The 14,742-nt window shown below is 40.3% G+C and overlaps 1 protein-coding gene across 5 annotated transcripts in view; it reads right to left on the bottom strand.

The window, feature by feature from the left end:
• KCNIP1 (potassium voltage-gated channel interacting protein 1) overlaps positions 1–14,742 on the bottom strand; it is a 307,522-nt gene that overhangs the window by 13,089 nt on the left and 279,691 nt on the right. For all 5 annotated transcript variants that reach the window (XM_033139864.1, XM_033139866.1, XM_033139867.1 and 2 more), the window contains one exon: positions 5,806–5,930. In XM_033139864.1, the coding sequence (XP_032995755.1) occupies positions 5,806–5,930 (125 nt within the window). The remainder of the gene's footprint in view (positions 1–5,805; positions 5,931–14,742) is intronic.

Genomic DNA, 14,742 nt, shown 5'->3' with positions numbered 1-14,742 from the left:
ACATCTGAAGGGCATTACATTGGCTACTCCTGGAATGTACATTTTGATGTCTCCCAAATTACCTCCATGCCTCTTTTAACAGGATTCTGGGTGCAGTCAACAGGTGGTTACTGTTACCTTCATGCTCTTCTACTGGCTGCTAGAACAAAAATGCTGAACTAGGTGGAATTTGGTCTGATTTAGCAAAGTGACTTGCTTTTTATTCTCTTATTGGCGTGCCCAGTTTATTCAGTTCTCTAGAAGGAATGCTAGGGAGAATGCTGTATGGCTGGGCTTTCAGTGCAACCAGTCTCACTGACTCAGGTCATACTACCACATATACATACCAGAATTGACCACTGATTCAATGTTATTGTTAGGTCATTTTAGATGTGGATTTAATGGTCTTACAAGGATCCACCTCATTAGAGGTAAGCCAGCGTTGCTTACACTTCTGCTTATTCCACTCAGTGGGCCTGGGCTTCTGCCCCAAAGTCCTGCCCTAACCAACAGTACCACCAATGAAACCTGAATATTTTCATTCCATTGCTACTACATCCAGGTGGATGAGCTCTAATGCAATCAAAGAAAACTATTATTATTATAAGCCTGAATATCTAGGGAGCAGCATTCAAAAGAAGCATTTTATCTGTCAGATATTCAAATATATTTAGGGCAAAAGATGCTTAAACAAAAGGGAATGAAAAGAATGAATGAGAATTAAAGTTAATCCCTCACTTGGAGGCACCACAAGTGCTGACAATAACAATAGTAAAAATTGAAGCGCTGAGGAGTGAAAGAGAGGCTTTTGAACAAGCAGACAATGAGCCCAATCTCACTAAAGCTAAGCACCATTAAGTCCCATTGGTTTTCCTGGGAGACTTAAGGACACACTTAACCAGAATAAATCAACAAATACTTTTCAGAACAGAAACAGGAGAGAATATTTATTTTGTGACATCACTGGTTCATCATCTGCTGAAAAGGCTTCCTATGGTTTTTCGGCCAATATACCCTCCTTGTCAAGACAGACTGAACCAACATATAAAAATAAAGGAACTTAGCCATTCAGAATCTGGGGTGAAATTAAACCCCAATATTAGTCATATAGATCCACCTATATGTGCAGAGTTGGAGGGAGAGGTTTGACAGACAGACAACACAAGGGCCGATCGTGATCTAGCATGATGGATAGGGAGACAATCATTTGCCTCAATTGCAGGCCTGGTCAGAATCAGATTACTCACACCTCCCCCACCAACAAGTATAGAGGCTTGCACACTGGCTACAACCCCAAGCTTTCAGTTAATTATGGAACTCTGTCCCATGTGCTTGTCCCTCAGATATGGGGTGGTGGGGTGTTGGTGTTGGTATTGATAGCAAAATCAGAAGTAATTCAATTGGACTCAGGCCTAGATAAGTGAGTATAGGACTGCACTCATCTTTCCTTTGTACTGATAGCCCAGAAACCCTGCGTGTATGTGTATGTGCCATTATGGAACAAAGATAGATGCTGATCTGTTATCTTGTCACAGTCTGCAGTTTGAAGTTGTTCTACCAAGTTCTAATTAATATTCTCACTTGTTATGAGAATATTAATTAGATCTGGTTAATTGATTAATTAAATTAATGAGATCTTGCTCCTCCCAGATTTTGCTGGTTCAGCAGACTTTATAGGAATATTTGCCACTAGAGGCCCTACTGCAGGGGTAGCCAATGCGGCACCCTTCACACGTTTTGGACTTGAACTCCCATCAGCCCCAGGCCACCTGGACAATGACCAGGGATGTTGGAAATGTAGGACAGGTTTCAACTAACTAGCCCTACTAGCAGAAGCCCATGAAAGAACTTCTGCTAGTGCAACAGGGCTTTCTTCTATCTGCTCCCAGCCGCCGCCACCACCACCGAAATTGACTGGGGGGTGGTGGTGTCAGGAGATTCCCCAGAAAGAGGAAAGGTGGTATTATTTCATATGGCAAGCTAAAAATTGCCATAGCACTACGTTGAATTTATCCCATAGTCCAGAACATTCCTGATATGATAGTATCACTGTCATGCATGCACAACTAAAATGTTTGATGTTCTCCCTACATCATTTTTAAAATCATTTTTTATAGTTCACTATGATCTCTGGCAATATTTTGAACAAAACCTTCTGGAACAGTATAAAAAGGCAATCTGGCCATTGATCATCTAGTTTCAGCTTTCTGTGACTGGACTGCTTTCAGATGCATATGCTAGTTCCAATTCATTTGTACCTAAAATGATCACAATTTTGTTTCATAAGACCCAATAATGCTCAAGAGACCTCATTAAAGGAAAGCCAAAGGTCCCCCTCACCATTAGGTCTAGTCACGGACGACTCTGGGGTTGTGGTGCTCATCTCGCTCTATAGGTTGAGGGAGCCGGCGTTTGTCCGCAGACAGCTTCCGGGTCATGGGACCAGCATGACTAATCCACTTCTGGCGAACCAGAGCAGTGCACGGAAACTCCGTTTACCTTCCTGCCAGAGCAGTACCAATTTATCTACTTGCACTTTGACGTGCTTTCGAATTGCTAGGCTGGCAGGAGCAGGGACCGAAAAATGGGCGCTCACCCCATCAAGGGGATTCGAATCGCTGACCTTCTGATCGGCAAGCCATAGGCTCTGTGATTTAGACTTAATATGGCTGACTTGCCAGGCTTATTTCTTGTGAAATGAAGCAGGTATGCCCCTTAGTTTGATTTCTGCTGGAGGCTGCACGGCTATTTAAGACTTGCTTATGAAGACTTTGATGAATCTTCTGTCTGGTTAACACACAATGCATTAATATAACTTAAAACAAAGTGTATACACAAAAAATAATTAGGGTGTTCCAGTACTCTTCCATCATTCCATAGCTTAGGCATTCACAGAATTGGGATATCAAAGCTTATAATGAAAACATGCCACTCTCCTCTTAATGTGCTTATTCTCTCTTTCACCAGTTTCACTTTTTGGAGCGGTGCCTGTACTCTGGTCTCAGTAATCAGTGTTTTCCTTGAATGAACTTTTTTTTACTATATGGCCCTTGGCTGGTCCCACACAGACCATGAATTTTAAAACAAAGCAAAACACAATTACTCTGCATGGCTTTCTTGGCTAGTCTGCAGATCTCCATTTCTTGGCTAGTCTGCAGATCTGCATGGCTTTCTTGGCTAGTCTGCAGATCTCCATTCTTGGCTAGTCTGCAGATCTCCATTAAAGTGCACACCATTATTATTATTTGTAGCAGTGTTCTGCTACATGATAAAAAGTCTAGCCCTTCACATCTTATTACAATTTTCTCTCCCTTTCCTTTCCTGCCAAAACTAAGACCGTGAGTGCTTAGAGCACCACCCACACGTCTTGATTTGCTTATTTTACTTTGCCATATATATATCTCACCTTATTTTCAAGTAGCTCAAGGGGGAATATATGATGCCTCATCACCTTCTCGTTTTTTATTCACAACAGTAGTTTGTGAGACAAGAGGTCAGTCACTAAGCTTTATGGCTAGGAGGGGTATTGAGTGTTGAATAAATGGCAGATACTGTGAAGTTTTTCTGATCTTACTTTTTAATTAAAGGAAGTATAGGGTTGTAGGTTTTTCTTTGCTTGTATGCTTTGTGTCCCTCTAGCCCCATGTCCTGTAGTTGAGGCTCCAGTACTTTGGCCACCTCATGAGAAGAGAAGACTCCCTAGAAAAGACCCTGATGTTGGGAAAGATGGAGGGCACAAGGAGAAGGGGACGACAGAGGATGAGATGGTTGGACAGTGTTCTCGAAGCTACTAACATGAGTTTGGCCAAACTGCAAGAGGCAGTGAAGGATAGGCGTGCCTGGCGTGCTCTGGTCCATGGGGTCACGAAGAGTCGGACACGACTGAACGACTGAACAACAACAACAACCTTCTTTCTATCTCCCTTCTTCAGGACTACAGTGCCAACTATATGTTGGAAGAATGATGGTATACAAATGCTTGCACAACAATGATTGAAACCAAATAAATGGGAAACTAACTTTATTTCTCCCTGGAAAAGACCCTGATGTTGGGAAAGATGGAGGGCACAAGGAGAAGGGGACGACAGAGGATGAGATGGTTGGACAGTGTTCTCGAAGCTACTAACATGAGTTTGGCCAAACTGCGAGAGGCAGTGAAGGATAGGTGTGCCTGGCGTGCTCTGGTCCACGGGGTCACGAAGAGTCAGACACGACTGAACGACTGAACAACAACAAACCCCATGTCAAACGACTGATTTAGTTTATCCAAAGTCAGAGGCATGGATGGGGCAAGCCAGGACAAGTCATACTCAGAATAGATCCAGTGAAAATAATGGGCTTAATTACCTTAAGTCCATTGTTTTAATTTATTTCCTCTGAGAATGTCTTAGGGCTCATTCACACTTCACTTGTTTGTCCCCTGCCTAGAAAGCATGGATCCAAGAGGCTTTCCTTTTGCCCTGCCACTTTCCCCTGGGGGAAACCTGATTGACGTTTGCTGAGATTCAGTGGTAAAGAGCAGGTTTTCCCAGAAGATATTGGCGGGACCAAGTGGATAAGCAGTTTGTTGGATGATATCCCTTTCTACGTAGATTTTTTAACATTTTACATTGACAAATGCAGCATATTTTGAAATGAGAGCAAAATTTGGAGCTTTACATTCCAATCCGATACACGGTTACTAAGAAGTACCGTATGTCTCATTGTGGTCAATGGAGGCTAACCCCCAAGAAGGTATATTTAGGATTGTAGCCTAAATGAGGTTTTATTTGTACTTATGAATTTACAAAGAGCGCTACTAAATCAGGCCAAATGCTCAACTGATCCAGTTGAGGACATGAGGCCAGTAGCACCTTCCCCACTTGTGATTCTAAGCAACTAGTATTTGCAGGCATTCTGCCTCTGACAGAGGAGGTAGTACGGTCTTTATAATTCTTTATAAGTACAGATAAAGGGTTTAAAAAGTAAACTCTTTAGTTTCCGCAAACCTCTTCTAGAAACTTGAATTCACTGCCATTTTGAAAATATTCAAAGAGTACAAGTTTTCTCTCTGCATGCATTTTTAAAGTTTGGTGTTGGGGCCAAACTATTAATGATGTTAGCTGCATGAAAGTAACTGATATGCACTTTAAAATGATAAGTAATCACTGTGTGGGGAACAGGATTTGGGCTGCAGTATTGCGGCATAGAGGTTTAATCCTTTCCTTCTTTGGTTGCAGTGAAAATTGCCTCTACCCCCCAAACTACTATTACTCCTGCACCCAATACAAATAGCAGCTCGGAAGAGGTGGTTTTCTGGCTGGCTGCTGCAAACTCACAACTTGTATAGCAAAACTCTTAGCGCTTTTAAAGGTTGGGCATAGAGCTAAACAATCTGTATAGAATAGGCAGCTCCTACTTCTCAAATCACATGGGGGGGGGGCATTACCTAGATGTGAAATCCAAGATATTTAACATTGACCAAGATTTTAATTAGTCACAATTAATTGTGAGAACATTAAGAAATAAAAGAAGTTTGGAACTATAAATAGTTCTGAGCCATTAGGAAAGTGAAGCCACAGACAAAATTTGCTAAGTAATTTGTGAGTAATCATGTATTTTGTGTTTTTATACTGTAAACTGCACTGTGATTCTTGGATAAAGGGTGGAATAATAATAATAATAATAATAATAATAATAATAATAATAATAATGTCATGAAAAACATTAGAAAATCATTCCTCCTGCTCTAAAGCACATTAATGTGTATGCAGTATTCATGTAACAAAGATATTCATGTATTCTCAAGTGCTGATCATTTCTCTATCAGTGCTTTTGCATTCTTACATTTTTGAATCCTCTGTAAAGCACTTGAAGCTCCTTCTTTGTGAAATTGGTTTGTGCCTCAAGTTGTTCTAGTCCTTCTGGCCGATAACATACTGTGGTCATTTCCAATTCATCTTCAACTTTATCTAAAACAAAGACAGAAAGCTTTATTTCAGGCACTACTCTTGGATTTCAATAAGTGATGGAAGGAGTTAAATGTAATACTAATTAATCTTGAAAAGAATCTTAAACACTAATAATAAAATAGAGCGTTGTATTCATCCTGTTTCATCAGAAATGAAATCAAAACTGACAGAAGCCATACCTCACATTTCTCTTTAAGTTCACCTGTATTTTTACAACTTATTACTGTACTCAAAAGTTAAAAACCACAAGTTGCTACAATCCAACACATTTAAGATATTTCTAAATACCTTAAGATGCTTCCAATTTGTCGACAAAATAGTTTCCCTCAATTAATACACACTGAGTTGAAAATATTCCACAGCATGCAGTAATATTTTAGAACAATTGTGATATCACAGAGTGCAAGAGGTGTAACATGAAACCAGACATGCTTAAACATAGTAGACAAAAGCTGTGATCCCAAGCATACCTTCATGGCAGTATATACCACTGAAACTTGCTTCTAAGTAATATGTTTAGGATCAGGGTGAACAATGCCTACACCGAGCAGGAATGGAAATTACTCTTTTTCTTTTGTTGCGCAACAAAAGAATTTAAAGGGTTGAAGACACAGCCAACATGATGCCATCGGAAGATCAGTGGAGATTCACCTGAGTTCCTGTCTAAAGTACATATATATTTTTCAGCTTACAGAAGCAGCAAGGAAGTAATGGAGTGCGGAAGTGTATGCTGTGCAAAATATATTTTCACTGATGTGAAGGGTACATGAAACACAAGAACACTGCTATACTGAAAAGTCTGCCTTCGAAGCACTATTTCCCAACTTTTTATTATTATAATGACCAGTGGTCATTGTACTTGGGTCTATTACTAAATATTTGTATCTGTGTAGTTTTGAATAGTGATTCTGACCTTGCACCCTCTGCCGGCTCACTGACATACTAATAGTTTGTTTCCATCAACTCCAGCCAGTTAATAACCTGGCTTGGGTTGATAATCAATAATCATGGATGATGTAATCCAGCAACATCTGAGGGGGGCACAGGTTCTTGACCCTTGCTTTGACCATGCATGTTTAATTCTCCAAGCCTATTTTCATTGTAAAACCCCAGAGCTCCCTTTTTCCCACACACATGCGCGCACACACTGAATTAAGTCACCCTGCTTGGCTTGCCACCTACAGCAGTTCTTGCTGCCAAGGTAAATTGGTGTGTAGGTATTCCTTGGTGCTAAAACAGTTGTTTTTAATGATCCCATTTGCTCTCCTTCTAGCGTTTTCATATTTAATAGTGTCCCACTAGAAATATTGGCTATGAAGAAGAGGGAGGAAAGGAATAGGACAGGGGGAAATTGCATGTGTGCCCCTGGGGGTTTAGACATAGCCTGCTGTGCCATTAGAAGAAAGTGAGCCAAACAAATTTAGAGGATTCCTTTCTGTTCTTGGTGAAAATGGAGGGAGACAAATGCAACAGGCAAAAAGCAAGCCATTCTTTAAAACTGACAAATCATTGCTGAAAAATGACCATTTGTCCCAAGTCCCCATTAAGTCCCTATCAAATTTCCTGCCCATTTCCCATTGTCCTGTCCTCAAACAAAATCATATCATGTTGGCTGGGGGCAGAAGAGATTCCCTCCCTATGATTCTTTACGGACAAAGAAACAACACATATCAAAAACCCATTGCCTTTATTTAACTGTGTCTAGAAGCAGGAAATTCCAGAACGGGAAAGACACAGATACAGAGTTTATAGGTAGTCAATCCAGCCTTAGGGAGTTGTTCAGCAGTTAGCAAAAATGTTCCACAGGTGAAATGTCCCTCGTGGCTCCAACTCAAAGTTGCGGTATGGCAGTTCAGTTGTCAAGGGTGCAGGAACCTGCCTGGAAAAGTAGGTTACGACCCCAAAGAGGAACAGCAGCAAACATCCTGGTTACTGCTATCAGTCATGAGGTTGGATTTACCTCATGTGGATAAGTAACAATAGTCATCAGTGGGAGAACATTTCCCCTGAACCTATATACACCATTGTGAGAGAGATGAAAGGAAGCTAGAGTAGGGCTACTAGAGTGCTGTGCTAGTGCTTATGCCTTGGTTCCTGCCCTCTGTCGCCCAAGTAGAATGTAGCAGAATGTTCCCCTTTGAGACTGTAACAAAACACAGGGAGTGCAATGGCTGTTTGTTCTGCTCCATATATTGGAGCTGTACTCATGAGTGTTTTACCAGCACTGGCAATGGTTAGAATGCATAAATGTGTTTGGGAGACAGTGCTCCTGCAGTTGGGGTGGGTGTGTTACAGTAACATAATTCCGACAAGACACAATGAGTTGTATCCAACTAAGTCACAGTAAAACTTTCTCTCCCTCCCCTCCCCTTGTAACCCCCCCCATCCATCCTATGTTCTGGGGGGTTATCCAAACCCTTCGGATCAGATTTGGGGGTAGTGTAAATGGTGCATTGGCAGATGAGATGGGGAAGTTCTGTTGCTGGTGCAGACATTGTTCCACCCATAAATGTGGATAAGCCCTTAGTTGGAGTCCACCCACAAGTTACCTGACTGTTTGCCAGCAACCAAATGTTAACAAGCTTGCTTTTCCAATAGAGAAAGTAGCAAAACCAATGAAATAAAACAAACGAAAAGGTTTGATGGCTTTGTTCTCCCTGTTGATTTCATTGGAATTAGATTCTGGGTGAAATTCTGCAGAAGGGAACTGTGCATATTTCCTAGATGAAGCTTGGTGCCAGAAGTCCAAGAGGAGTGAGAAAGAGGGTGCAATGTTCAGTCTGCTACCATATTCAGAACACATTTTCCATTATACTCAGCCCTATAATTCACAGGAGTCACACAAGTAGTGCACAAGAGATAATGCTGGTGACTTAGGCTACAGGATATATAACACCACGTAGGTGGCATAACCCACAGCAGCAGTTGTTGGTACCTCACTGCTATGTTCTTCCAGCTCATTCTAGGTGTGGCTGTATGGATGCTGCATGGCCCATAAGTTCATAGTCCTTCATCAGCACAGGCATTGCAGCTTTAGGCCGGAGCACAATGCATCAGGCATTTGTGAACCCTGAGTCACTGTCATTCATTATAGACTTTATTCTCAGTGACTTGCCTGTAGAGTCAGTGCTGCTTTCTCTAGAGAGGGTTTGCCGAGCCAGGGTCTGCACCCTTGGCCCCAGACCCTTGGTGGGGGCCAACCCTACCACTCCTTAGTTGCCCCCCTGCTTGCACAGAGACATGTGAGACATTATATGGTTACCTTATTTTTGGTGGCGATAATGCACCCCTACTTTTATGTTTAGGCTGGGATTACATTATAGCCATAAGGTACAACTATGGCAGGGGCTATTACTGAAAATACATTAGAAGATATCAACCCTGAACATTGGCTGTATTTGCTGATTTATTCACACTTATAGCATGTCCACACCTTCTGTATCTCATCAGCAAAACCATCAAACCTTTTGTCTCCTTCTAATTGCACTTAGATCTTTTCCAAGTATGTAGTTCAGATATTTCACACTCTCAAGTGTCTCTCATTTAATACTTGCTTGTCCTCTCCTGAGACAGCGGTTAAAGCCTTTCTTGTTCCCTTTAGTGGCTTTCATTAACACTAGCTTCCATGCCCTTTAATCCCTCCTGCACCCAATCAAGTCTTAATTGACTCTACATAATTTTATCTAGTTACTTCCAGCTATTCTAATGTGCAATAAAGCATCTTCTGTGGGCATCCAGGCCTTCTCTTGAAGCAGTTATCATGACACCATAGCATACCCATTCAGTCGGTGCCTCTCTCCTTTTAAATTACACAATAGAATAAGAAAACATTCTGGCTTGGATCCAAAGAAGCACCAGCATAAGGGGAGGGTGGAAGTTGACTTTCCCTTACTCTCTCCTCCCCTGGATAGCCCTCCAAACCCTCTGAAAAAACTCTCCTGAGGGTTGGGGGATCCTGATGAATGAGGTGGCAGCCACGTGTCCACCTCATTTAGATGGATTCTGCAAACCTTAGAAGAGTCTTGTAGGGGGAGGGGGAGGAGTTGCTGGAGAAGGGTGTGGGGGAAAGCCACCTACTGGCAACCCCCTTCTTCCAGCAGTTCTCCAGATCCAAGTCAAAATCAATAGCTTGGGGTAATGGAGTGGAGGGAAACAGGCAAACAGAATGTTGAAAATTGTTATTCAGGAATGCAACAAACCAAATGCATTTCTCCATTAGAGTATCAGTATCTGCATCATTATAATTCCTTAAATGGAATATGGTGATTTTGACATAACATAATGTGCCTTAATTAGAAATACCAATGAAATACCAATCAGCCTTTTTCTAACAACTCGAACTACAAATCTTTGCTGCTGTAAAGAAGTTACTTACCACTTCCAGATCAGTCTCCAAAACTAGTTCCTAATAAAAGAAATTCATTTCACTGATGTGGTCCGGCACAGGCATATTGGAATACAGACAAGAGAGGAGAGCAAAAGTCATCTAGTTCTCCTGTGTTCAGCCAACCTGTAGTTTGGATATTTCCAGCTTCAACTGCTGTGATGATGGGTGAAAAGGCGGTTTCTCATTCCTACCCTATGCTCATCCTCAGCTGGCCCTCTTAAGTAAGAGCTGAAATTTTGCTTAGGGATGCAATGCAAGGTGATATTGGCTTTGGAGAGAAGGGGCTAGTAATGGTTGAAAGTTATGTGTTATCTCATAATAGGAATTGTAAAAAAGTTGCCTTCTCTTTGAAGGAGGTCCTCTTTGTAACCTAAGTAGATTTGGCAGTAGTTGCATCTGAGGTGGTGGGAAGAGAGAGAGAGACCTATGTTGATTAAGGGGATTAGTTAGCTACTGGTCCAGCAAGGAGAACAGGATGAAAACAATTAAAGATTATCTCCTGACCCAGGCCCTCTCTAGTCAAAGTAATGTGGGGTGTGTTTCATCAACTACCTATCATCTCTTAAAAGTGTTACTGCTTAATGCTTATTTTTTTGTTTTTATTGATTCAATATTTAATCTTGGATTAAAATGCACAAAACCACTCTATAATGGTTTATGGTAACCTGGTTCAATGTTGCAATGTTGCATGATACTCTCTTTCAATTATGAAGATCCAGCCAGGTGAGGTTGATTGGATGTGACCTTGTTCCAGTTATGTCTAACCAATTTCCTTGCACAGCGTTATTGGAAAAACTGATGGGCAACAGGGTGAATGAAGTCACTTGGCTACACAGGTTTCCCATCCACCAAATCACATTGTTTGCTGGACTCTAGGTTAGGGGATTTTGCTTTCATAGTGCTCTCCTTGCTTCCTGGTAGAATCTCACTGGCCTGTAGGTGGTCCCTGATCCAGTACTGAGATTATCCAAAACACTGGTCTCAGATAACTTCAAAATCCATACTGGGGCCACTCTTGCCACTGATGCTCAGGGGGACTGCCCAAATCCCAGCACATTGCTGAACTGTCATGTGCTGCACACTCTCAACTGCAAATATATTTGAATTTTGAAATAGAGAAGCTGCTGCAAGCAACTGAACTGGCAAAGAAAGAGAGAGCTGCAGTTGTAATTCAGTCATGGTACAGGATGACCAGAGATCAAAACAATTACTTACATATCAGATACAATGTTATCAAGATACAGGCCTTGTTCAGATGTCTTCAAGCTAAATTCATTTACAAACGGAAAAGGCTGTGTGTGGTGGCTATTCAGAATTACAGAGCTTACAGGATGAGGAAAATTGACAGGGAAACATATTTGCAGAAACGTTCGGCAGCTATATTCCTGCAATCTGCTTATAGAGGAATGAAAGCTCGTTTATTGTGTAGACAAGTCAGAGCTGCCTTTGTCATTCAGGTACACTACCGTGCATACAGAAAGCAAACTTCTCTGAGGCAGAAGTTCTTGCAGCTAAAAAAGGCTGCTGTGTGTTTGCAAGCAGCTTACAGGGGCTATGAATTTTGATATAATTTGCCTGGGAGTAGAGGAGATTAATGGAACTGCCTTGTCATGAACTGATGATGACTTGGTTCACCAGCAATGGCATCATTGGTAATAATTCCTGTAAAAATCTTGTAAATGAGGATATAAATGAAATTTCAACAGCTTCCAGTCCACAGTAGAAGGAGTATTTGAAATGTTTGTCCCCAGTGGTTGATGAGTCCACTTGGTTTTCAGATTGCTGTTGGGATTTTTGTTCACGTTGTTGAAGTCTAGGTTTATGTTTGGAACAGGGTGGCAGCTTGACTGTGTGATATAACTTTGAGCTGTCCTCTCCAACTGAGAATAGACGACACTGCTCCATGGTATAAAAGGTAGCTCCAGGCAGTAAACCAGCAAAAGTACAATAGTTACAACATAAGTAGTGGAAAGTTTTGGACAAATCCAAATAAACATCAGTCTGTGTTTATTTTAGAAACTGATGCGTGGTGGCTCTACTGGCAAAGCATTCCTTCTTACTGGCTGTTATCATTTAGAGCAGAATATTCAATGGCCCATTGTAACATATTAGCAGAACACTTTGTGAATAAAATCACTCTCATTTTCATTTACTTAGATCCCAGGTTGTCTTCAGGGCTGTGCTATGAGACCTTGTATTGCGACAATACAGAAATGTACAAAACTGTTAAACTCGAGGATGGCAGGGGGTTGGACTAGATGACCCTTGGGTCCCTTCCAACTCGAAGATTCTATGAAGATGCAGAATAACCAAGGAATCAAGCAATTCAAACCATTGTGAAAACCATATACTGTACTAGGAATTTATCCACTACTCATATAATGATTGCCCCACTTACTCCATCTAGCCAAAAATAAATAAATTAAAAATTCTGTCTATACATTTGTTCTTTTAATCTGATGTAATTAATTAATTAATGTAATTAATTAATTAATTAATTAATTAGTATCCACCTACATTTCCATAAGCAAAAAAGTGTTTTTCTACGTTAGGTAATGATTGCAAATGATTCCCTAATGATTAATACAGTATCATCTGTGTAAAGTTAAATTTCTTCTTCTTTGTTAATTCTTATGTCAAGAATATTTTTACAATGCCTTATTACAATTGCAAGGGGTTCTGTTGCCAGTATAAATAATGAGGAAGATAGTTGGAAATCCTGTCTAGTACCTTTTGATAAAATCTCATTTTTAGATGCCATACCATTTATACATTGGCTTGTCCTATGATTCATATGAATTGCTTCTACCCATGTCTGAAATTCACTAATATACATGTGAAGATATTGTAATCTATGTTCAAAAGAGATACAAGTTGATAGGCTGAAACTAAAAGAGGGTCCTTGCATTCTTTAGGAATGATGACATCTTTCTATGAATCTGATACTGCTTTCCTCTAAATTATTTCATTTATTGCAGTTGTCTATACTGCCCTGTGATCTTTGGATGAAGGGCAGTGTAGAAATTGAATGAATGAATGAATGTAGTATATATAGTGGAAAATTCACTTGGGTCTGGGGGTTTACAAAGTTTTTATTTGCATCAGTGCTTTGTTTTTAAAGGTGTGTTGTTCTAAACTTGCTTATTATCTGTGATCATCTATGATATTTTAAATATTACAGACTAATTGAGCTACCATCCACTCCTGCGGTTTATTTGTTTGGTCTCTTTGAATGAAAAATCATGAATTCCTGTAAAATCTCCTCTTCAGAGGAGAAAGTCAGTTATGGCTCTGACTTTATCTGGAAAATAAACAAAATCCCTCTGTTTTTTTCAATTGGTATACAATAATTTTACCAGCTTTGTTAGCCCATTCAAAAGGTTTTGTTTTGTAAAATTAATATTTTGATAAGTACTAATTTCCAACATGCATTGAGCCTATTGGGTTTTATTATGTTCCTATGACAACACATTGGCAGTCCTGGGTCTCATGTCACAATGAAGAAGGATATCCAGCCTAACCTGAATGTCTCCTTGTGTTCACCCACTCATCCCCATTTAAGAACTTGCTGTCACCTGCTAAAAGGGAAATTTTAGGTTGTCCTTTTACCAGCCACGCTAAAACTTTCCTTGTGGCTTCCCAAAAACACCTCAAAGTAGCATGGGCTTTGGCTGAAGACATGGGTGAATTAAAATTTAAGTCAACACAGTTTAAAGGAATCAAGACAAAAAACATTTACTGAAAGACAAAATAAAGATTCTTAGCATATAAGAATAACAAGGAGAGGTTGCTAGCATGTAAGCAGTTTCTGAATGGAGCAAACGTATAATGGAAATCCTTTTTAACTTCTGGGGTAAAACCTTCCCTGCTCATCTATGGCTATTCTCTGCACAATCCCAGTATGGCTTTCTTGCCACCTCTTTCCCTACTGTACAAACTCTTGTTTGCCCCTGAGATCATGCCATGATCTGATCTCTGAACACCAGCTACACTCAGAAATAGCTTCTGGATACATGACCTTCAAAATATAGAAAAGAAAAGAAAAGAAAACACCGAAAGAAGATAGAGGCTTTCTATCCTCAATGAAATCTACCATCACCCATTTTGTTTTCTGGTGCAGAGATTAACAAATTAACCACATTAATCCCCAAACCAACATATAATATTTGTATTTCCATATAATATAAAACAGTCTATAAAAGCAGAGTCCATACAAACAGTCTACAGTTAATTTGCTTCACAGTTCTGTTTCCAAATTATCAATCTGCTTCAGTAAATCTTCCCTATTCTGTTCCTGTACTTTATTCTCTCTCCCCCCATATATATAGGTATTAAATGGCCTCTAATGAATGTTTTACTATTATCTCAATCAGTACCTGTAGAAATATCTTCTGATTGATGAGTTCTTCCTGGCACATCTAATTA

The sequence above is a fragment of the Lacerta agilis genome, chromosome 2, assembly GCF_009819535.1.
Source record: "Lacerta agilis isolate rLacAgi1 chromosome 2, rLacAgi1.pri, whole genome shotgun sequence".
NCBI classification, from domain to species: domain Eukaryota; kingdom Metazoa; phylum Chordata; class Lepidosauria; order Squamata; family Lacertidae; genus Lacerta; species Lacerta agilis.
This window is presented reverse-complemented; position numbering and strand designations above follow the sequence as displayed.